Genomic DNA, 21,453 nt, shown 5'->3' with positions numbered 1-21,453 from the left:
TGGAAGTACCTGCCGTGCATCGACAGAAGAATCAGAGGCCCTTCAGCATCAACACTTAATGGTGTAGCGGCTTATCACTCACTGACGTCCTCAGCAGGCCCCTCAAAACAAAATTCAGTTGGCCATAAACTCGGGCAAGCCGGCGCACACCGACTGAATCGAGCGATGAAGATCTCATACGCAGACGACGGCCAGTGATCTCCTCCGGTTGATGCATTCTCCCGCGGAGTATGATGTTCCGGCATCGTGGAAAATGCGATAGCCAACGCAACGAGAGCCCGTTTTTATCTACCTCCCGACGGCTCAATGGGCCGTTGCCGCGAAGGCACATGCGGATGACAGGGTCTTCATGGCACAAGGCCCGTGAGACCCCCGACTGGCCAGAAGCTGGATTATTAAACAAGCGTCATTGAACTCCAGAGCTCCATCGTCCACCACTCACCCGTCTTCTTGCACTGAGTATTTGCAGGAAAGATAAACTTGCCTGACCAATCCAGATTTTACTCGTTTGGCTCGCTGACGTGGATAAGTTTTGCAGAAACTGCATATTCTAACGCCTGTTTTACCGTGGAAAAGAATACAGCACTACTGCAGGGCATGATGCCATTTTCGATCATTGAATCAAAATAATGTGGCCCATCACTGCCGCTGTCCCCCGCATTGGACAGCCAAGTTCCATGGCGACAACGGAAGAGAAACCTATGTCTTTAGCATCATGTCACATCCTCCCCACCCGCAGCAACACCGTCAACAGATATCAAGATAATCATCTTTCTATTCCGCCTACGTACTTCCAGTTCCTACCATGCGCTCTCCAAATTCTCCCTTATGTACAAGCTCCGAGTCACGTCATCCAACCCAACATGCGAACCGTCTTCCCAAGTCCACGTGAAAGGGAATCACACCAAGTTTCCATCGTTCACACTATTCAACCCGGCCGTTGTTCATGGAGAGTAGACATCATTCGAATGCTCCCAAAGGAAACAAAAGGAGACAGAGCAAGGAAGACAGGAGGAAATCGACCAAATGCACCGAAAGATGACGACGACGATGAGAGTACGAGTAGCAGACACTAGAAGAGAGTATTGGATTGAAAAATGACTAGACACAGAAAGGAAGAAGGGGAAGACGGAAAAGGACCACAATGCGTATACACCATAAAGAAAAGAGCAACAGAGCCCAAAAAGACCAAGGACTAGACGAAAACCAGGCAACGAAAATGCACAAAAAAGCAGCCACGAAAGACAAAACAGCATTCGGAACGACACCCATTGCTTTCTCTAATACGAAAATGAGCACACCGGTGGTATCCCCCCATTTTCCGTAACTGGATGATCCTATCCCTTAATGATAAATTTTTTTTCTTCTTTTTGTCCATTTTCTTTCAGTCTTACCGTGTGATGTTGAAACCCTTTTGAATTTTCTTTCCTCCCCTTTCCCACGCTCCTTGCTAACCCGTAATCATTCCCTTGGTCCGAAAAAAAAAACAACAGAGAAAAAAACAAAAAAAGCAAAATAATCCAATGCCCTCCCTTCCCTTATCCACAACCATCATCATCATCATCATCCCCCACACACACATCTACCTCCCAAGACGTCTCTGCACTTCTATACCTATCTGTACAAAGTCCGGCCGGGGCTGCTCCTCCTCCTCCCCACGACGATCGCTCGTTTATGCACGTATTCATCACCCCCTCCCTTACTCCTCCCTCCCATCCACCAACCTCCTCGCCTCACTCGCCTTCCTCGCCTCACGCTCCAACACCTCCAAATCCCCACTCGTCTCGCACATGCCGCGGAAAACGCCCTTCTTGCGCTGCATCAGCTCCCACGGGTCGCCGAATTCGATGACCTCGCCGCGGTCGAGCACGAGCACCTTGTCGTAGTCGCAGATGGTCTGCAGGCGGTGGGCGATGGTGATGGTCGTGTTGCGGATCTCGCGGATGGTCTCCTGGATCTTGGCGTCCGTGGCGTAGTCGATCGACGCCGTCGCCTCGTCCATCAGCAGCACCTTGGGCGCCTTGAGGAGCGCGCGCGCCAGGCAGAGCAGCTGCCGCTGGCCCTGCGACAGGTTGCTGCCCGACTCGGATACGGGCGAGTTGAGGTTGCGGAAGATGTTCTTGTTCTCCAGTATCTCCGACGACGGGGTGCCCGGAGTGGAAGGCTCTGAGGTGCCGTTGGCAGTGGTGGCGCCGGCCGCGCTCTTGACCGCCGCGACGGCGGAGCGGAGCTGGGCGTTCTTGTCGTTGCTCTTCTTGGACCGGACGACGCCGTTGGACGAGCCGGTCGGGGAAGGCGGTCTTGTGGTCTGGGCCGAGGGAGCAGCGGACCCGACGAGCTGGACGCGGCGGAGGGCGGTGAAGATTTCCTCGTCGGTGAAGAGGCCGAAGGGATCGAGATTGCTGCGGATGGTTCCGCTGAATAATGTCGGATCTGGCGGCTCAAAGTTAGTCTCATTGTTGACCCCGGAATGCATTGTTGTGCAGAAAACGTTGAAGAAGAAGAAGGAAATCTTACCTTGCGGAACCATAACAATGTTCTCCCGCAGATCCTGCAATCCGATCATGCCAATATCGACATCGTCAACAAGAATCTTGCCCTCCTCGGCTTCGAGCGCGCGGAACAGGGCGAGTGCCAGGGAACTCTTGCCAGCACCCGTCCGGCCCACGACACCGACCTTTTCTCCCGGTGCGATCTTGAACGTGATGCCCTTCAGGACGTAGTCGAAGTCTGCGCGATAACGCGTGCTGTAGCCGATGAACTCGACCGAGCCTCGGCTTGGCCAGTTCGAGGGCGGACGGTTGTCCTCAATGACCGGGGGCGCCTCCTGCTCGACGTCGAGGTACTCCTTGATACGCTCGACCGAGTTCATGTTCTGCTCGTTGGCCGCATACAGGCGGACGAACCAGAGCACGTTGTCGGTGAAGGTGACGGCATAAGTCATTGCCAATCCTGCGGCGCCAGCGTCCAGACGGCCAATGCTGAGGATGACGAAAACACCCGAGAAAAATGAGACCATGGAACCGACCACGTCAACGCGGAATGCAAGCCATCTGTTGGCTGCCCAGAGATAGATGAAAGGTCGGTTGTGAGTGTTGACGCGGGTCAGATTCTCTCGGATGAAGCGGCGTTCGTCACCGTACGCACGGATGGTTGTCATGCCAGAAAGCGTCTCTCCGAATTGCTGGTAAAGTGGGCTGCGCTGCACGGACTCCAGACGCTTCAGATCGCGGGAGGCATTGATGTAGAACATGCCGATGAAGAAGAACAGCAAGCTGATGAAGATGCCAGCGATCAGGAAAGCGGGAATGATGATGGAGATGAGGGCGACGACGGTCAGAATGGAAGCGAAACAGTGAACAACACCGATGGCGACGGGGGCAATTTCCTGGTCAATGGATTCGATATCCTTGGAGAAGCGGTTCATGAGCTGTCCAAGAGGCGTCGAATCGAAGAAGCGGAACTTGGCGTGCATGACCGCGTTGACCAGGCGTTGATGGATCCTCCTGGACGCACCGAGGGAGCCCCAGAACAGAACGGCCTCTCTGCTGAGAGTGATGATCATGAAGATTATTCCCAGAATTGCGTAGATGCCCAAGTAGTACCCGGCGTCAACCTTCGAGTTGCTGTCTGAGACCATCGACACCTGGAGCCCGTCGTGGAAGTTGTTCTGGCTTGCTTGGGAAGAAGAAAACCAGGGGAGAGGCCAGACACAGCTTCCGCTCGTCAAGCATGAACCAAGACCAGTCACGACGCTGGTGTGCGTAACATGGCTGGGCTGCTTCTGCACGCCGAAAAGGCTGACCTGCTTTGTATCGTACGCGTTGGCCCACTGGCGGATCCAGACATTGGTTGCAACAGAGGAGAGCTGTTGAGCGGCGAAGGCAATAAAGGCGGCAACCCAGTACCACGAAGAACCCATGGACTTGAGGTACATAAGGATAATTCCCATCTTGACTCCTCCCACAGCCTTGGTCTCCTCTTGGGATTCCTTCGGCTTATCAGTTCCATTGGCATGGCCATTGGCACCTCCGTTTGCGTGTCCGTTCTCGCCGAGAGCTTCTTCACCTCCAACATCAGAGGGAACACGAGATGCCACTCTAGAAGGACCGCGAGAGACAGGGCGAGACTTTGAGAGATCTTCGCTAAGCCTTCCAGAATCGATGAGATCATTGGGCGTGCCTTGGACGGCAACCCTTCCATTATCGAGGAGGACAGCGAACTCGGAGTGAGGCAGGCAAAGCTGGACATTGTGGGTGACCAAGATGCAAGTTCTGTTGTACATGAGAGGACCCAAGAGCGCCTGATCAAAGATCCACTTGGCAGTGTGCGAATCAACCGCGCTGAGCACATCGTCCAGCAAGACGTGACGTGCCTTGCTGTAGAGTGCTCGAGCAAGAGAGATACGCTGCTTCTGACCACCAGAAAGTGTGACGCCCTTTTCGCCGACCAAAGTTTGATCACCTGCATCCAGGATTTCCAGATCCCTCTGCAGCGAGCAAGCCACGATGACGTCCTTGTAGCGCTTGGGATCGAACGGACTGTTGAAAACGATGTTCTCCTTGATAGTACCGTTCATCAACCAAGCCTGCTGCGCGCAGTAAGCGACGCTTTCAGTGAGACCAGTATCCGGATCAGCAGACAAATCCTCGCGGCAGCGTCCGCCGGGAAGGTAGACCTTTCCTTGGACGAGTGTCATCTCGCCCAACAGAGCCATGAGAAGAGATGTCTTGCCGCAGCCAGTAGAACCAACGATAACGCTGAGCTGTCCAACGGGGAAACGGATGTCCAGATCCAGCATCTTGAATGCATCGTCCAACTCACCATCCTTGGAATCTCCAGTACCCCAGCTGAAGGTACCGTGATCGAAACCAATGAGGGGCTCGTCATTCTCATCGAATTCCTCGCTCTTCAGCTGCTTGTACTTGTCCGTCTCAGGCTCGTTCAGGTACTCTTCAATACGATCCACCGAGACCTTTGACTCCTGAACGTGAGCGACCATGTCGGCAAGCTGGTCAAGAGGAATACGGAGCAGCTGGAATAGAGACAGCGCAGTGAAAGCGACTGATGGAACCAAGTCCTTCTTCTCGATGATGGTGTAGAAGAAGAACGAGAGGAAGGTGATGATGATGGGGGCTCCGGACCAGACAGTCGCGGCAGCGGCCCACCACTGGTACCTGCGGCGGAGATTGGCGAGTTCGACGGCACGTTTCTCGTTGACCTGGGCCATGAAGCGTTGTTCCCACGCGAAATACTTGATAATCCGAATGTTGGTAAGGATCTCATTGGTCGTGTGGATACGGGCATCGGTGGCTGCAAGTATCTGCTTCTGGATAGCGGCGAAACGTTTGGAAATGAGCATGTTGATGGGAAGAAGGAATATCATCATGCCAATGCCGGCAACAGAGCTAAGACCCAGGATGCGGTACAGGAGCAAGACCGACACTACCACTTGGACGGGAGTGTTGGCCCACAGGAAATGGAGATAAGCGGAGATTTCAGCAACCTTGAAAGAATCCACTGCCATCAAGTTGATGATGGCTCCAGAGCTGACCTGCGTTTCCGAACCATTTGCGGCCGATGCACTCGGCTTCGTAGCCTCCGGCCTTGCCTTCTTGCGACGGAAAGACATAACCCTCTTGAAGCGATCCTTCTTTGACTCCGTCCATTCCGGCTTTTTCTCACCCAGAATCTTGTCTCCACCCGAGGCCGCCCTGCGCTTGAGAGCCTTCGCATAGATTTCTCCAATAATGATAGCTCGAAGCCTGATGCAGATCTTGCGTCCAATCCAGAGCGCTTGACCATCGGCGAGAGCAGAGGTAACGCCAGAGAGGAAAAGCAGAATGACATAGAACCAAGCAGCATTGCGGGGCGTCGAAGCGGGGTTCTCAACATACTCGAGGATGAGCTTGAGGAGGATGGTGGGGACGAAAAGGAAAAAGCCGGAGCAGGCTGCCCAAGCTGCTTGGATTATGAGCTCACGGCGGAAGTAACGGAGCAAGTGCCACGACAGGGCCTGAGTCTTCTTGAATTGCCTATACTGCGCAAGGATGGCAGCGGCCTTGTCTTTGGGAGCCAGGTTCCAGACATCGGCCATCTCGAACGTTTTCTTGTACCCTTGCCACACGATTGCGTCAACCCATCCGAAAGTGGCAATGGACAGCACACTGGCGGTCTGCTCCTTGGAAGGCTGAATGTGGCCTTCATATTCCAGCTCCACCGGGCGGTTACCCTTGCGCGAAGTGAGCGCAATAACCGCGAGCAGGGTTGTAAGAGCGAAATCGGCGATAGTGAGGTTACGTCCGAGCTTGGACTTCGGGTGGATGATGGCTGAGCGGAAGAGGAGGATCTCGAAAAGCCAGAGGAAGCAGTAGATTGAGGCGGTATGGAACCAGAGCCTGGGGAAAGACAGGCGCTTTGTGTTGGAGAACAGCAGTCTCGCGGAGGCCAGAATGGTTACGTAGGCCCAGACCGCAACTCCAGAAACCCTCGACACAAGCGTTCCCTTGCCTTCAATCAGAGCCGCGACATGTATTGCCAATTCGCCAAGCACCGCAAGTTCCTCGATCACGACCAGAAGCACCTCGCCCTTCGGTCTGTCCAGCTCCACGAAAGAGTCGTTCGTCCGCGTCGGGACCAGAGCGAGGTCGGCATTCCGTTCGAGCTCGTCCTCAGTATCCGAGTCGTCGTTGTCGAAAGGGTTGGTTCCCAGGCTGTGCTGGGCCGGACGAAAGGACCAGGCATTGCGCCACGAGTTTAGGGAGTGGTATGCCGTGTAGTGCTTGGATTGCTGCCATGCGCGGTAGATTTGTAGAATGAGGTACAGGAAGGACACGCCGCATATTATCAGCGGGAGGAGCGTCTGCAGGTAACTGTTGCGAGCGTCAGCGCAAGTCGGCTTCACAAGCATGGGCGCACCCACTCCTGCTCGAAGCACTCGGTGAAATCATCGACGCGCCATACTGGGCTGTCGCAGCGGGCGAACATGGTCTCGCTCTCTGCGGTGATGTTGCGCCAGTAGTGGGGGAATGCTCAACCACCGCTCCGCGCCTCTTGTTGTGCGGGCTATCCAGATAGCATGGACAGGAGAGGAAGCCGTCTTAGGGATGCTGGCGTAATGCGCCGAAGGCGGGTTGAAAGGCGGTCGACGAGGCGAGGCGGTCGCGGCGCGCAAATATAACCCAGTCGACGACGTCGACGCCGCTAGTTTGTACGTCACCTGTGGTTGCCGAGCAGCACAGGCGCGATCCTGCCCTAGCAAGCAGCGGAATCCCGGTCGGCTCTTCGGACAGCGCAGCGAACGAGTTTTATTAATTGCTATGTAGCAGCGGCGACGAGGCTCGCGGGCAGGCGCTGTGGTGGCGGCCCCAGGCAGGCCGCGCGCAGGCCTTATCGCCCGCCGGCCGGCAGTCACGATGCCCGTGAATCGCGTGCTGCATGCAAAATCAGCGCACCGCCTGCACACCGCAATTCAGCACCGCCCAGCATCATCCTGTCCGGCTTGCGCCCGCGGCCTCCGACCGGCGCCGGCTTTGGTTCCGTAGCGCCGTACCCGGCGCGAAGGCAGAGACAGCGGAGCGCTGCGAGAACAGCAGAGCAGCAAGCGTCAAAGCCCACGATTGTTACCCCACCTCGATCTGACCCTTGTTCCGAGAGGCGCGAGCTTGCAAGCATCAATGCACATCATTGGCGCTAGGCGCTCTGCATCCCAACCGTCGTGCAGCACAGTAATCTCGATTCGCGATCCTGCCTGGGCATTCACTCAGAATTCATCTGTGCTCACACGCGGCTGTTGCTGCTTCTGACCGGAGGACGGACCCGTCTGAGCCGCCAGCTCTGCTTACAGCGCCGCAGTCGTCAGCCGTTGGGCAGAATGCGCCGGGGCCCGTGTAAGGCTAAAATAAAGTGGTTTGACAACAACGCCTGCGCCCACGCTATCTGCAGGATCAGCTTAGTCTCCAGCCTGGCCTACGTAGCCTGGCGCTGAAGAAGAGCACATGTTCCCATCGCTCAGGTACCGCAGTGGTCCCGGACCTGTCGGCCTTCCAGGTTCCCAATCCCTGCAGCCCACCAGCTGTCTACCTTTCCCCAGCGGTCGATAGCCTGACGTCTGGAACACCGGCGGTGCGGGTGCAGGACGCCTGCAGATAGGCGTTGTACACCGCTGCTCTGTGATATTGTGCAGGGGCTCATATACCTACCGTACTCATTGAATGCAACCCTGCTCCCAAGTGCAGCCCGGTGCATGAGATTGGGCCACAATTGTTGCCTTCAACTGAAGTCGCAGAGGCCCATGCCCTCGAACTCTCTTTCCGAGGTTGCCAACGTCCACACAGCCGAGCCGATATCTCCGAATGGCTCACGAGGCTCCGTTCCCAAGTGACTGTGTCGGGACCGTTCGTTGCCCTTCCGTAAAGCTCAATGCTCAGTCAGATGACGCAATAAGCTTCGCCCCTCTGAGATTCAGATGTTGATTTGCTCTGCTTGATTTAAGGTGCCGGAACAAATGGGCCAAACTCTTTCTTTCTATGCGCTTTTGCGGTCCCCCGCACACCAACCTTACTGCCTTCGGAACGTTCAACCAAGAGCCTTTTACTGGCACAGAAAAACCGGTCTGAATTGGCGTTATATACACCTCTAGAGAGTAATGAAAAAAGGCTTTCCGCCTTTTACTTGCGCGCCGCAGCAACCGGAACCCACGGCTGGTACTTGGCCTTGGTCCTAAGCTTCCTGTCAGCATCCTCCAGCATGTCCAGAATCCTTCCACATACGTGCTGTAAGTCTTGAAACCGGAGCGGCTCCAGGTAAGCGTCGGCCTGTGCTCCTTGGGCTCCCACGCGCGAAGCTGCCTCTGCATGATCTTATCCTCAGTCGGGGGCTTGTCCACCATGTAGGACATCCAGGCGTGCCTTGGAAGGGTTAGTCGAGGGACCAATTCCGCGAATAATTTAGCAGCCTACCAGCCAGGCTCAATCTGAGACCTGTCACATGTCAGCGAGCAAATCCCACGCTTCAAGTGCCACAGATCTTACGGGTCGAATTCGTGGTCCTTGTAGTCCACCCATCGCGTCCTCACTGCACCATCTCAGGTCAATTATTGTCGGCGAGTGCGGTGAGGCTCTACTGACGAGGCAATTCCTCCGCAAGGTTCTCGTAGTACTTGTTGCCGTACCGGTCCGTTCCAATGAGAGCACCGGCCTTGGTGTCGCCTGCCCTGGCGTTAGCTCCTGCGCCATATCCTCCCAAAACCACATTGACTGACCGATATACTATATCCCCCAAACATCACCCGTCAGCCCGGAGCGCGAATGGAGGTAGGAGGGCTGGTGGAAGTCATACCTGCATCTGGTGCCAGGCGTCCTATTCAAATGCGGGTCAGTAGCTGTAAACCGGAGTCGCGGGGCGCATGGCGAACCTTGACGCCGACTCTGCGCAAGTTGCGCAGCGTACGGGTGATAGTCGACATGGTGAGCTGGTGTGGTGGTTCAGGGCCGGGGAGCTTCAATCCAGGACGTTGGTGATGCGGCAGGGCAGGCGGGAGTCTTGGCGCCGATTGCGTCCAATGCGAGCTAGCGCATTTGTCCGTGGTCCTCTTCCGCCCCCGGCTTCCGGAACCGAGTCAAGCGAGAGAGCTTGCAGCAACAAACACCGTCCGCCCCGTCAGGAAATTCTGCAGCAACTGGCTGCGAGCGCATCTACAGCGCGGAAGATAATGTTCGCCCGGTCTGCCATACGATCCTCCAGGTCCAGGATTGCGACGCCTTTGCGCCGGCCCATTTCTCTAGGCCGAACTGCACGGAGATATTCGACCTCCAGTTCTGCGGCACCGGCTTCCCCGCCAGCCACTCAATCGGGCGCCGCCATGGTGGCTAGCTTGACTTCTGAGCTTGATAGGCTCTCTCCTCGCTTCGAGGTTCAGCCTACGCAGATCGAAATCCTCTCAGACCCCTCCGAGTTCTACGAGACTCTCAAGGTCAGTGAATTCTGTGTTCCCAAGCTATCGAATTGCATCTGTGTTGGCCAGACTTCAACCCCCCCTTTTTGCCTTTCAAATCATGAGTGAAATATCCTGCTATATTTGTGATATTCATGATATATCCTAATTGATTGAATCCAACTTCATGCCCATGACTCAAGCTAACTATACAGAAGTAGACCAAAATCTCCAACGCCAAGCGGAGGGTATACCTCTCCACTCTATACATCGGCAAAACCGAGCATGAGTTGGTAAGTCGCCTTCATTTGCCATCTCGCCAGCCGTCTTACCGTTCCCGCAGATCTCAGTCATCCGGGATTCTCTCCAGCGCAACCCAGACCTCAAGGTATCATTCCTGACGGACGCTCTCCGCGGAACCCGCGAAACACCCAATCCGTCATGTGCATCTCTTCTAGTACCCCTCGTTGAGCAATTTGGTCCTGACCGTGTGGAAATTCGCATGTTCCACACGCCGAATCTATTTGGCCTGCGGAAGAAACTGATTCCTCGCCGCATCAACGAAGGATGGGGTCTACAGCACATGAAGCTGTACGGCGCGGACGATGAGCTGATCATGTCTGGGTATGTGAAAGAAATGGTTCCTGCAAACTAGACCACAAGAACTGACAGAACATACAGAGCGAACCTTTCTAACGACTACTTCACGAACCGTCAAGATCGCTACCACGTCTTCTCTTCCGCCGAGATCACTGACTACTACTTCCGCATCCACTCCGCCATCAGCAGTCTCAGCTACCTCATCTCGCCCTCGCCCTCCTCCCCAGGCGGCTACACCATGACGTGGCCCAGCACCAACGCCGCCCCGTCTCCCCTTGGCGACCGCACCGCCTTCAAGAAAGCCGCCTCAGACCTCCTTACGCCGCTCATCCGCCCCGCCGCAACGCCCCTCCCCTCCACCTCCACCACCTCGACCCTCATCTACCCGCTCCTCCAATTCACCTCCATCCTACCCCCCACCAACGACACCAGCACCGAGCTCCCCGCCATGACCTCTCTCCTCACGCACCTCACCCAACCCGCCTACGCCGCCAACAGCTGGACCTTCACCGCCGGCTACTTCAACATGACGCCCTGGATGCGCTCGCTCCTCCTCAGCACCAACCCGCGCCGCGGCACCGTCGTCGCCGCCTCCCCGCAAGCCAACGGCTTCTACGGCTCCGCCGGCGTGTCGGGCATGCTGCCGGCCGCCTACACGCTGCTGGCCCGCCGCTTCCTGCAGGCGGTGCGCGACGCCGGCCTGGCCGACCGCATCCGCCTGCTCGAGTGGCGCCGCGGCACCGTCGGCGAGCCCGAGGGCTGGACCTACCACGCAAAGGGCTTCTGGGTCACGCTGCCGCAGGAAAACAAGCAAGTCGAGCATCCCACCACCACCTCTTCCTCATCAACGTCGGAAACAGCAACACCACCAGCCGAAACCGAGGGTGGCCCCTCCATCGCCATCATCGGCAGCAGCAACTACACCAAGCGCAGCTACGAGCTCGACCTCGAAGCCGGCGCGCTCATCGTGACGGGCGACGCGGGCCTGCGCCGGCGGCTGGGCGAGGAAGAGGCAAGGCTGGCGCGCGGCGAGTGGGCGCGCGAGGTCGGCATGGAGGAGTTCCAGCGCATCGAGCGGCGCGTCGGGCTGCACGTGCGGGTGGCCATGTGGATCGTCAAGGTTCTAGGGGGTGCTTTGTAAGAAGTGTGTTGATTGACGGTGGGGAAGAAGGGAGGGAGGGAGGGAGGGAGGGAGGGCGAAAAAAAGGAAGGGAAGTGTTGGGGGAAGGGAGAATATCATAACACTGTATGATAGTGTACTAGAAAAAGAAGGATGTGTGTGTAGTGTGTGTACTAGAATAGGAACACGATGCAAGGGGATTTGATCTCATCTGGCGGAGAGAGACGTGCCGCTCAAGATAAGCTCGACGTCTGCCCAGATCAGAGAATTGATTCCAAACGTCTTTAGCACCCAAGCAGCCTCGCTGCGGCGGTCCCCGTCCCTGACTCAACCTCGCAAAGCCTGATCTCGGGGTAGATCCAGCTCAGACCCAGTCCCACCTCCCCGTGGATCGTTGAACAGTTAGCTTTCCGGCCCACGGAACTGAAGGTCTGAAACTTCTATGCGGGCACCCGCGCAGCGGCGATGCGCATCGAGTCCGAGGGTACTTTGACCTAAATTGAAACATCCATCACCCAGGCGAGAAGAACCACGCACTGCCACATAAACACACACGAGACCACACCGTTCATTACACCTGGATTGGATTTTCCAGAGTCCTCTCTATGGTATGCCATTTCTTTGCAATGAAGCTTTTCCCCACGAGTGAACCAGCTCCGAGAAGAGGGAAATTTCCATCCGCAGGGGAAAGGAAAAAAGCAGCAGCTGCTGCGCTACCCGCTATAATCCGTGTCTCTGGTACGATAAAAAAAAATCCTTAGAATAGGAGTTTTTTACCCTATCCCAACAAAACATTTATCGAGAGAATTGATGGGAATAAAAGAAAGTGATTTCCCCCCCGACGCCGATTGAGAGAAAAAATCATTTCCGCCGTGAATGCATAACCAGCGCATGAAAAAAGCAAGCAAACCAAAGAATCCCTGAGTCGCCCCGGATTGATCTCGTGGTACTATCTCCGGAGCGTTTGACTGACAGCATAACCGTTTGGCGCCTCGTTCATGGGTGAGGTCATGCGGAGTGTAACATCGGCGGGGATAATAAACGGTGTTCCGCGAGGATTATTCCGAGTTTGGCCGTTATCGGGGGGTGCCGGGGGGCGACAAGGAGCAGAAGGCGGGGGAAAGCTTAGCGATCCTCGGCCCACTCGTTCTCGCGACGGATCTGGTCCTCCTCCTCGGGAGTGAAGTCGTTCTGGATGTTGAACGTCTTGCGGATCTCATCGGGAGACTTGCCCTTGATCATGTTGGCAACAGTCTTGCAGCCGACATCGAGGAGCGCCTTGATGTCGAGGTAGTTGGCAGCCTGTGTTGGTGGAAGAGTCGCAAGTTAGTATGCAGTAACGTTCTAACGTGGGTGGAGCTACAGCCAGACCCTGCGCAGGCGCGGGGCGAGGCGGAGCGGATGACGAAACTGACCAGAATGATCTCGAACAGCATCTCCTGGTCGACCTGCATGAACTTCTGGTCCCACTCGTCGATGTCGGTCGACTTCTTGCGCGAGTCCGAGTCGTCGTCGGCGGACGCGGGGGGGTCCTTCTTGTGCTGCTCGCACCACTCGATGACCTTGCGCATGACCTGCTCATTGACCTGTTGTGCGGTTTGTGTCAGCGGGGAAACGAGCTCGCCGGGTGAAGGGGCGATGGAGAGTTAGCGTACGTTGGGGATGGGGATGGGCTCGCCCGACTCGGTTCCAAGATCCTCAAGCAAGTTCTTGATCAGGATGGACCTCTCGGCGACCTGGCGCTCTGTTGTGACTCGGTCAGCTTGCAAGGTCTCGAGGCGCGGGGCGGGGCGCTCGCGCACGTACCGACTTCGATGTCGACACCGTCGGAGGTGGTGAGCGTGATCTTCTGGGTAGACATCGTCGGGATGCGATGTGGCAGGTGTCGGAAAGGTGATGTGTGGGTTGGGGAGTGACGGTGGAACGGCGAAGTGCGGTGGTTGAAGGTCGGTCGTGGGGCGGCGGAGCTTAAGTTCGCCGACGGCGGTGCACGGGAAAGCTCGGTGAGGTGGAACGGCGCGAATGGAAGAACCACTGGAGCAGGCGGGCCCTTTTAAAAGATGCCCAAGGGTCCAAGCAGGGAAAAGGCAGATGACTGGATCGCTTGCACGCGTGGGTACAGTGGTGAAGGCGGCAGGCAGAAAGCCAAAAGAAGGTAGATGGTTGCTGGGAGGAACCACCGATGGGCTTCTAGCGCGTGTGCATCAGGCAACCACCAGGCTCCAACAATAGATCCTTTCACCAGCAAAAGCAGCTGCGTGGAGCAAACGATGCGATTGCTCCTGGCGTGCAAACCCTTGCTTCCATGGTTGCACACCATGCAGCTTCTCTACACGGTCCCTGAAAGATCGTCCGGGCGCCTACAGCGGCGTGGCTGACTCAGAACTTGTATAATAAGTCTATATCGTGTGGAATCAACATGTCATATACGGCAACGGGGTCTACTAATAGGTGATGTCCTCCGGTGGCAAAGGTGTTGACGCTTGCAGCCAGCAAACGTGACAGCAGCGGGTCTCAAACAAGCAGCACGCAATCTAACGATCCAGCGTGTCGACCCGTCGGGCCTTGTGATCGGATCACCCTGCTGTCCCGCTGTGCGAAGTGTTTCGGATGCGTGCTGCTTTGGGAAGCCGTAAGGCTGGAAGTTCGCACGTGACGCGGTCCACCATCCGTCGAATCCAGGCCTTTGCTGGAGCTCCAACGGTACCAGCGTGGTGCACCACGCGGAACAGTCGCTCCAGTCATGGCCGCGACTTGCCGCAACCTCAAACCGTCCCGAAGCTTAATCCGCTCGAGCGTTGAGCAATAACAACCTATCGCAAGGGCCACTCCTTATCCTTATCGAAACGGGCATCTCATTTGAGAGACGTGGTGTGCGCTCAGCTGTCGCACAATTTAAAGCACCATCTCCCCAAGCTCCAGCTTCGACGCCCTTATTTCCGCCGTCGATGCGCTCCCTCCCCACCGTGCTACCACTTCCGATGAGCTGAAAACGCAAGACAATCGCAATGTGGCGGCGCGTGTATCTCATCTTGCTCCTGGTGCGCCTTTGGTTCGCTCTCTCCCCGAGCTACCTGCACCCGGACGAGAACTTCCAAGGGCCAGAGGTGATAGCTGGTAGGTTACATCTGCGCGCTTCCAACGAGCCTGGCTTGCTGACACGGTTGCCAACTAGGTCGCGTCTTCGGCTACCCGGTCCATCTTACCTGGGAGTTTACGTCCAAACACCCCATTCGCAGCTCGTTCCCGCTATGGATTTGTTACGGCATCCCCATGGCCGTGTTGCGCGGCATTGGCGAAGGGATCGCGGAAGAAGTTCCACCATACGTGGTATACTGGACACTGCGCGTCATGATGTTCGTCATGAGCTTCGTGCTTGAGGACTGGGCGATCCTGGAGCTGGTGCCGCCGCATCAGCGCAGCTCTGCTTCTATGCTTGTCGCATCGTCCTATGTGACGTGGACCTTGCAAACGCATACCTTTTCGAACTCACTGGAGACTCTTGCGCTCATTTGGAGTCTTGTTTTGATTGGGCGCATTCTGGAGGACAAGGTACGGCGACCTCCCGGCGCACCCTGATAGCACAACTAATCCCCGTCGCAGAAGCGCTCCAGCCTCATGGCAACGGCGCTGCTGGGATTCTTCTCAGTGGGCGGCTTCTTTAATAGGATCACGTTCCCGGCATACTTGATAGTTCCGTTGCTTCAGCTCATCCCGCATTTCCACCGCAAGCCGCTGTCCCTAATCGCGCTCCTACTCTCCGCAACCGTCACGGCCATAATCGCTATAATGTTTGATACGTCCTTCTACCACCCTGACGGCCTTACCCTTACGAACCTCGTCCACCACCCTATAATCACGCCTCTCAACAACTTCCTCTACAACTCCTCAGCGCACAACCTCGCGCAACACGGCCTACACCCCTACTACCAACACATCGTCGCCAACCTCCCGCAGCTAATCGGCCCCGCCTTCCCCCTCCTCCTCTTCAGCTACCGCAAGAACCTGCGCCTCGCCGCCGCGCTCTCCGGCGTCGCCCTGCTCTCCCTCTTCCCGCACCAAGAAGCGCGCTTCCTGCTGCCCGCGGTGCCCCTCATCCTCTCCTCCATTCGCGTGCCCACCACCTCCCTCCGCGTGCGCCGCGCGTGGATGGCGGCCTGGGTCGCCTTCAACGCGGCCATGGGCCTGCTGATGGGCGTGTACCACCAGGGCGGCGTGGTGCCGGCGCAGATCTGGATCGCGCGCTCGGCCGAGCCGGCGCTCACCAGCGTCTACTGGTGGAAGACGTACAGCCCGCCCGTGTGGCTGCTCAACGGCAAGAACGAGGTCGTCGACACGGTCGACCTGATGGGCATGCGGCCCGAGCTCATGGTCGAGCGCGTCGCGAACGGCACGGTGTGCTCCAATGCGGAGCTGGAGGGCGCGGGCAAGCGGGGCGACAGGGCGGTTACGTACCTCGTTGCGCCGAGGAGCGCGACGTTTTTGGATGCGTTTGTGGCGCCGGTGGTTGAGGAGGGCGGGGAGAAGAAGAAGCCGGCGTTTGAGCTGGAGGAGGTTTGGAGCTATAAGCATCATCTTAACCTCGACGACATGGATTTCGGCGACGATGGGGTCATGCCGACGCTGCAGCGGGTGGTTGGCAGGAGAGGGATTGTGGTCTGGAAGGTGAAGAAGCAATGCGGAAGTGACGGTAAGTCGGAGTAATGATTCGTTGCCAGTGGGATACAGCGTAATGACTGAAGAGACGGTGTAGGCTTCTGGGAAAAATTGTTTACAAGCATCGGTGGCGGAAAAGGGTCATCGAATTAGCAATACTTTGTCCTTGTAATGTTGAATACCCCGCAATGATAGTAATTCAATTCGAAATTCAGTCTGGAAAGATATTTACTCCCAGTCCAACCGCGTTCTGGTGGTCCGTGCGGATGTACCACCCAGATGTGGGTGGTACATCTGGTGCTGGAAGCCGGAGGCGGACGCACCTGTGATAATTACATACAGATAGGGCCTGCCTCATACAAATACACTTCGTCCGTATCAGTTCCATGTTGATTACCCCGCAGTGATATTACTTTCTATCCGACCTAATCTCAAATGACATACGCTTGCACGAGAGTCTAAGAGGTTGTAGCAGCATACTACCAACCCAACCCAAAGTCTCTAGCTGATCATTTTGCAAGTTCTCAGTTCAAATTCGAGCAGATCCTTGAAGAAACATTTCATTTATTCCCATTTATGTTGCTAGAATTTTGTAGACCAAGATACACCAGGCCAAAGACAACGCTTGCCTCATCCAATCTCCCTTACTCATCCGTCAATTATCCTTCTTACAACTTTGCCTTGCCAGTACTCCTCTCCAAGCTCAACGGATCAATCCTGGTCATCCCAGCCTGCTTGAACAACTCATCCGCCTTCGCATCCTGCGCCGCAATGCGCTCACCCAGCGGCTTACCGCGCTTATTCTCATTCCTCCCGAGCTGCAGAATGTGCACCTCATCCGGCCCATCAACGATACGCATGGTGCGGCCATTCGCATACATGCTCGCAAGCGGCGTGTCCTGGCACACGCCGGCACCACCGAAAGCCTGCATAGCGCGATCGATGACGGTCAGCGCCATCGTCGGCACGAGCACCTTGGCCTCAGCAATCTCCTTCAGCGCCGCCTTCGCGCCCTGCAGATCCATGCGGATGGCCGCATTCAGCACCATCAGGCGGGCCGCATCGATCTCGATGCGCGACCGCGCCACGCGATCCAGCATGACGCCGTGCGACGACAGCAGCTGGCCGAAGGGCCGCTTGCGCGGGTCGTTCAGGCGCGCGAGGAAGTACTCGAGGGCGCGCTCGGCGGCGCCGATGGAGCGCATGGCGTGGTGGATGCGGCCGGGGCCCAGGCGGCCCTGGATGATCTCGAAGCCGCGACCGGGCCCGAGGACCATGTTGGCGGCGGGGACGCGCACGTTGGAGAAGGTGATGTGGCCGTGGCCGTGCGGCGCGTCGTCGAAGCCCATGACCGACAGCATGCGGTGCACCGTGATGCCCGGCGTGTCGGCCGGGACGAGGATGACGGATTGCTGCTTGTACGGGTCCGCGTTGTGCGGGTCCGACTTGCCCATCACGACGTAGATGGCGCAGCGCGGGTCGCCGGCGCCGGAGGACCACCATTTCTATAGTGTCGAGGGTTAGTCTGGGTTCTGTGGAGAGACAACCGTGGAGAGGGGTCCAAATAGAGTAATTGGGAAAACAGCGCAAGGGAATGTAGGGAACCCACCTGTCCATTGAGCACCCAAGTATCACCCTCCAACCGCATGTTCAGCTCGATATTCGTAGCATCCGAGCTAGCAACCTGCGGCTCCGTCATGAGGAAAGCGCTCCTGATCTTACCCGCCAGCAGCGGGTCGAGCCAGCGGCGCTTCTGGGCCTCGTTGCCGTACTTGGCCAGCACCTCCATGTTGCCCGTGTCCGGGGCGGCGCAGTTGGTGGCCTCGGAGGCGGTGCGTGACTTGCCCAGCAGTTCGGCCATCAGGCCGTACTCGAGGTTCGAGAAGCCGGCGCCCTCCTTGAAGTGGCCCTTGGGCAGGAACATGTTCCACAGGCCCAGCGCCTGCGCCTTCTTCTTCAGCTCCTCCACGATCGCCGGGTGCGCCGAGAAGCGCTCCTGCGGCGTGTTGCCGATCTGCTGGTGGTACACCGAGTCGGCCGGGATGCATTCTTCTTCGACGAACTTCTCGACCTGGTGTGCAATTGGTTAGATTGGGGGGCTGTTCAGGGGAGTTGGTGGTGCTGCGTTGGCTCACAATGTCGAGGGTCTTCTTCGCCCGCTCACTGACGTAGGGCAGAGCGATAGGCGGGATGCGTTGCGAGGCGGGCACATGGCCCTTCTCACTGTTGATCAGCAGCTTTGAAGTCGACATTGCTGGTGCTTCAATTCGTCAATGGGAAGGAAGGAGAACGAGTGAGGAGAAGCTGGGGAAGGGCTGAATCGAATAGCCGGGGCCCCAGAGTAGTAAGTAGCTCGTACCCGGAGGTGTAGCGGCGATTAGTCTGCCTGTGGACCCTCGGCGTTCAGTAGCTGCGTTTGCGGGGAACGTTGGCAACTACCGAGGCCCCTTGACATCACGCCCCAATCGAACCACCACTACCGCCATTTTCGGCACAACTAAAATGCCAACCCTCAGACTAATCAGTGCAGCAGTCAGAAGAATCTGATTGCAGGCTCGAGCTTCGTATGAAATTTACATTCGGGCTTTTGAAGCCTCTACCAGCCGTATCCGGCAATTCGCAACCTTACTTTTGAGGCCATAAATCTGAACCACCATTCCCTTGTTTGAAATAGTATACCATGAGATATGACCAGTCATCAGCCATCCGTCCTATCAGTAATCCGAACCGACCAACGCCAAAAATGCTGAAGCCTTGAAACGACCAAATATCAGACCATAGGACAACCCTGCCACTTGTTTACTCGTAACCACCTCCCTGGTTCCTGACCTTGACCTTCCTCTTACCCTTGAAGTGCTTCTTGCTCTTCTTGAGCTCTGAGGGGTCAACATCCTTGTCCAAAGCCTCCATTATCAACGCCTTGCGTCCACTCAGCTGCTTCCCAGAAGCCTGACCTTGCTCGGTGTACTTGTCGTGGAACGGCTTGTTTAGATGGCCGCCGTTGCCTTTCGGGGCGAAGAATCTGTTGTCAATCTGTCGGCTCTTCTCTCCCTGCACCCTATTCTTTCCGAGGGGGATGACGTCGGGGTCGTCCATCAGCGAGACGTTGTCGCTGGGTGCGCCTGCCACGCTCGACTCTTCGGCAATGGAGAACGCGGCGCGGCGCTTCTCGGGGAGGTGAGATGCGTCGTACAAGTCGCGGTTGAAATACCTGCCATCGATCGGCGGCTCGGCCGGGGGCGGGTGGCAGTACAGGAGCTTGCCCTTCACGTAGTCCTTCAGAACGATGCGAGCGGCGCGCGAGACATCCGGTTGGCCGAGACCCTGTGTCGAGAAACCACGGGCGGTGGCGTAGGCGGCGAGCATCTCTTCGGCCGTCGGAATGCCCGTGCCGCCCTCCTCCAAGGGCCTGATGTTGATCTTCATGCCGTAAATGGCCTCCATGAAGGCTTGCGGGATGCGCTGAGCCACAAGCGCGGCAGGGCCAGTGAACTCCCTAAGCTGGTCAATGGGCAAGACACCGCTGCAGACGAGTTCAGCCTTGGTGGATGCGAAGTTGGGGAAAACGAGACCGGGACAATCGCAGAGCACCACCTTGTCGCTCAGGTGAATGGTCTGGAAATGCTTGGTCTTTCCGGGTGTGGCGGAGACAGACACCTTCTTAGCGCCGATGAGAGCGTTGATGGTGGATGATTTTCCGACGTTGGGGTAACCAACAAGACCAATCTGGGTCTTCCTGGGCTGACCGTCAGGGCCGGTGGCCACTTCGGGTGAATGCTCAAGGAAAAGAGCCTCCAGCTCGTCGGTCGTCAGAATCCGGGTAGCCTCAGAGCCGGTAAGAGGGACACCGTTCTGCTCCGTCTTAACTGTCTCTTCCTCGGAACTTGGGAGAGGTACGCCGTTCTCTTCCACATTTACGGTCTCCTCCTCAACCCATTTCTTCTCTTCATCCTCCTTATCTTGAATGTCCAATTTCTTGGCCTCTTCAGCCAACTTATCGCCCGTCTCAGCCTCGTCGGACTCAAGCTCCTCCTCTTCTTCCAAATCTTCGAGATCTCTTGCCTCGTTCATCTCCCGTGCCAGCTCAGCCGAAAAGAATCTGTAGTTGATCTTGTTCTCCACGAAATAATTCGCCCACATCTGCCTCTGCTCAAACGTCATCATATCCGCCTTGTTCACCAGCAACAAGTTGTTCTTCTTCGGATCCACTTCCTTCACGTAATTCTCCAGGTCGTCGCACCTAAACAGCAGCGGGTTGCGGGCATCCACAATCTGCACAACGAGATCGGAGCGCTCGATGACACGCCACAGCTGGCGCCAGACCTCGATGTTGCGCTCAAAGGGAGTCATGAGCAGGTCATTGCTCTCCTGCAGCTCAGCGAGGCCACGGCGCCACTGCAGCAAGCTCTCACGCTCGCGCTCGTCGAGCTCGCGCGGCGTCGTCTGCGCGTCCCACGGCGGGCGGCGCGGCACGGTGAGGTTCTTGCGGTGGGCGTTCTGCTTGCGCACGGCGGCGCGCTCCTCGGCGGCCGACAGCAGGTACGGGTTCTTCTGGTCCTTGTGGATGATCTTGACGTTGTTCATCTTCTCCGCCGTGAAGTCGGTGCCCGCCAGCTCGGCCGTGCTGAGGAACTCGTCCAGCGCCGCCTGCTCCGTGACGCTGCGCATTTTGACCCATGACGCCTCTTTCTTGGCGTTGGTGATGTACTGTGACGGCTGTGTGAGCGAGGGCAATGCGGGCTGGAAGGGAGGAGGTGCGCGCATACCTTCTCGCCATTCTGACCTGTCCGCTCAATTGCGCCATTGTAGTTGCCGCGGCGCATGTCGGAGCCCTTGCCTTTGCCGAAGCGGTCGTTCATCAGGCTGTTGCCCAGTCCGACCGCGTTTTTGGACTTTGGGAGACCCATGTTGCCGGTATTTTTGCGCGAGTATCCGGTGTAGAGATCTTGGTCGTGTTGTGTATTGTTTGCGGGAGGGACCGTAGGATGGAGGGGCCTTGATGTTTCGCGAGCGGCGACTGCGTCACAAGTCGGATTTTTCTCGTCCGCCCGCAACTTTTTTTTGTCAGCATCGATAACGCGAACATTTCCCACACTCCACACCAACCCGCGCCTTAACTCCGCGCCACCACCCATTCGAGCAA

At 56.9% G+C, this 21,453-nt stretch overlaps 7 protein-coding genes across 7 annotated transcripts; 2 read left to right on the top strand and 5 right to left on the bottom strand.

Moving 5' to 3' along the window:
• Positions 1–1,699: 1,699 nt before the first annotated feature.
• LTHEOB_161 (ATP-dependent bile acid permease) lies at positions 1,700–6,987 on the bottom strand (the record flags this gene model as incomplete). Its single annotated transcript, XM_035510330.1, has 2 exons — positions 1,700–6,872; positions 6,923–6,987. The coding sequence occupies 2 exons, from the start codon at positions 6,985–6,987 to the stop codon at positions 1,700–1,702; spliced, it is 5,238 nt and encodes a 1,745-aa protein (XP_035372163.1).
• A 1,682-nt stretch (positions 6,988–8,669) lies between these two features.
• LTHEOB_160 (NADH-ubiquinone oxidoreductase) lies at positions 8,670–9,466 on the bottom strand (the record flags this gene model as incomplete). The annotated part of the gene is made up of 8 exons (XM_035510319.1): positions 8,670–8,721; positions 8,772–8,909; positions 8,961–8,981; positions 9,033–9,075; positions 9,129–9,209; positions 9,263–9,269; positions 9,340–9,360; positions 9,416–9,466. 8 exons carry the CDS (start codon positions 9,464–9,466, stop codon positions 8,670–8,672), a joined length of 414 nt encoding a protein of 137 aa, XP_035372162.1.
• A 396-nt stretch (positions 9,467–9,862) lies between these two features.
• Positions 9,863–11,675, top strand: LTHEOB_159 (Phospholipase D/Transphosphatidylase; the record flags this gene model as incomplete). Its single annotated transcript, XM_035510307.1, has 4 exons — positions 9,863–9,973; positions 10,156–10,227; positions 10,278–10,558; positions 10,616–11,675. 4 exons carry the CDS (start codon positions 9,863–9,865, stop codon positions 11,673–11,675), a joined length of 1,524 nt encoding a protein of 507 aa, XP_035372161.1.
• A 1,104-nt stretch (positions 11,676–12,779) lies between these two features.
• LTHEOB_158 (E3 ubiquitin ligase complex) lies at positions 12,780–13,515 on the bottom strand (the record flags this gene model as incomplete). Its single annotated transcript, XM_035510296.1, has 4 exons — positions 12,780–12,956; positions 13,070–13,240; positions 13,310–13,398; positions 13,461–13,515. 4 exons carry the CDS (start codon positions 13,513–13,515, stop codon positions 12,780–12,782), a joined length of 492 nt encoding a protein of 163 aa, XP_035372160.1.
• Positions 13,516–14,662: 1,147 nt separating this feature from the next.
• LTHEOB_157 (GPI mannosyltransferase 4) lies at positions 14,663–16,358 on the top strand (the record flags this gene model as incomplete). The annotated part of the gene is made up of 3 exons (XM_035510285.1): positions 14,663–14,771; positions 14,830–15,206; positions 15,258–16,358. 3 exons carry the CDS (start codon positions 14,663–14,665, stop codon positions 16,356–16,358), a joined length of 1,587 nt encoding a protein of 528 aa, XP_035372159.1.
• Positions 16,359–16,978: 620 nt separating this feature from the next.
• Positions 16,979–18,562, bottom strand: LTHEOB_156 (Acyl- dehydrogenase family member 11; the record flags this gene model as incomplete). The annotated part of the gene is made up of 3 exons (XM_035510274.1): positions 16,979–17,815; positions 17,920–18,381; positions 18,446–18,562. The coding sequence occupies 3 exons, from the start codon at positions 18,560–18,562 to the stop codon at positions 16,979–16,981; spliced, it is 1,416 nt and encodes a 471-aa protein (XP_035372158.1).
• A 547-nt stretch (positions 18,563–19,109) lies between these two features.
• LTHEOB_155 (Ribosome biogenesis GTPAse) lies at positions 19,110–21,217 on the bottom strand (the record flags this gene model as incomplete). The annotated part of the gene is made up of 2 exons (XM_035510263.1): positions 19,110–21,017; positions 21,077–21,217. 2 exons carry the CDS (start codon positions 21,215–21,217, stop codon positions 19,110–19,112), a joined length of 2,049 nt encoding a protein of 682 aa, XP_035372157.1.
• Positions 21,218–21,453: the final 236 nt, after the last annotated feature.

This window comes from Lasiodiplodia theobromae, assembly GCF_012971845.1.
Source record: "Lasiodiplodia theobromae strain AM2As chromosome Unknown scaffold_1, whole genome shotgun sequence".
In the NCBI taxonomy this organism is placed as follows: Eukaryota; Fungi; Ascomycota; class Dothideomycetes; order Botryosphaeriales; family Botryosphaeriaceae; genus Lasiodiplodia; species Lasiodiplodia theobromae.
This window is presented reverse-complemented; position numbering and strand designations above follow the sequence as displayed.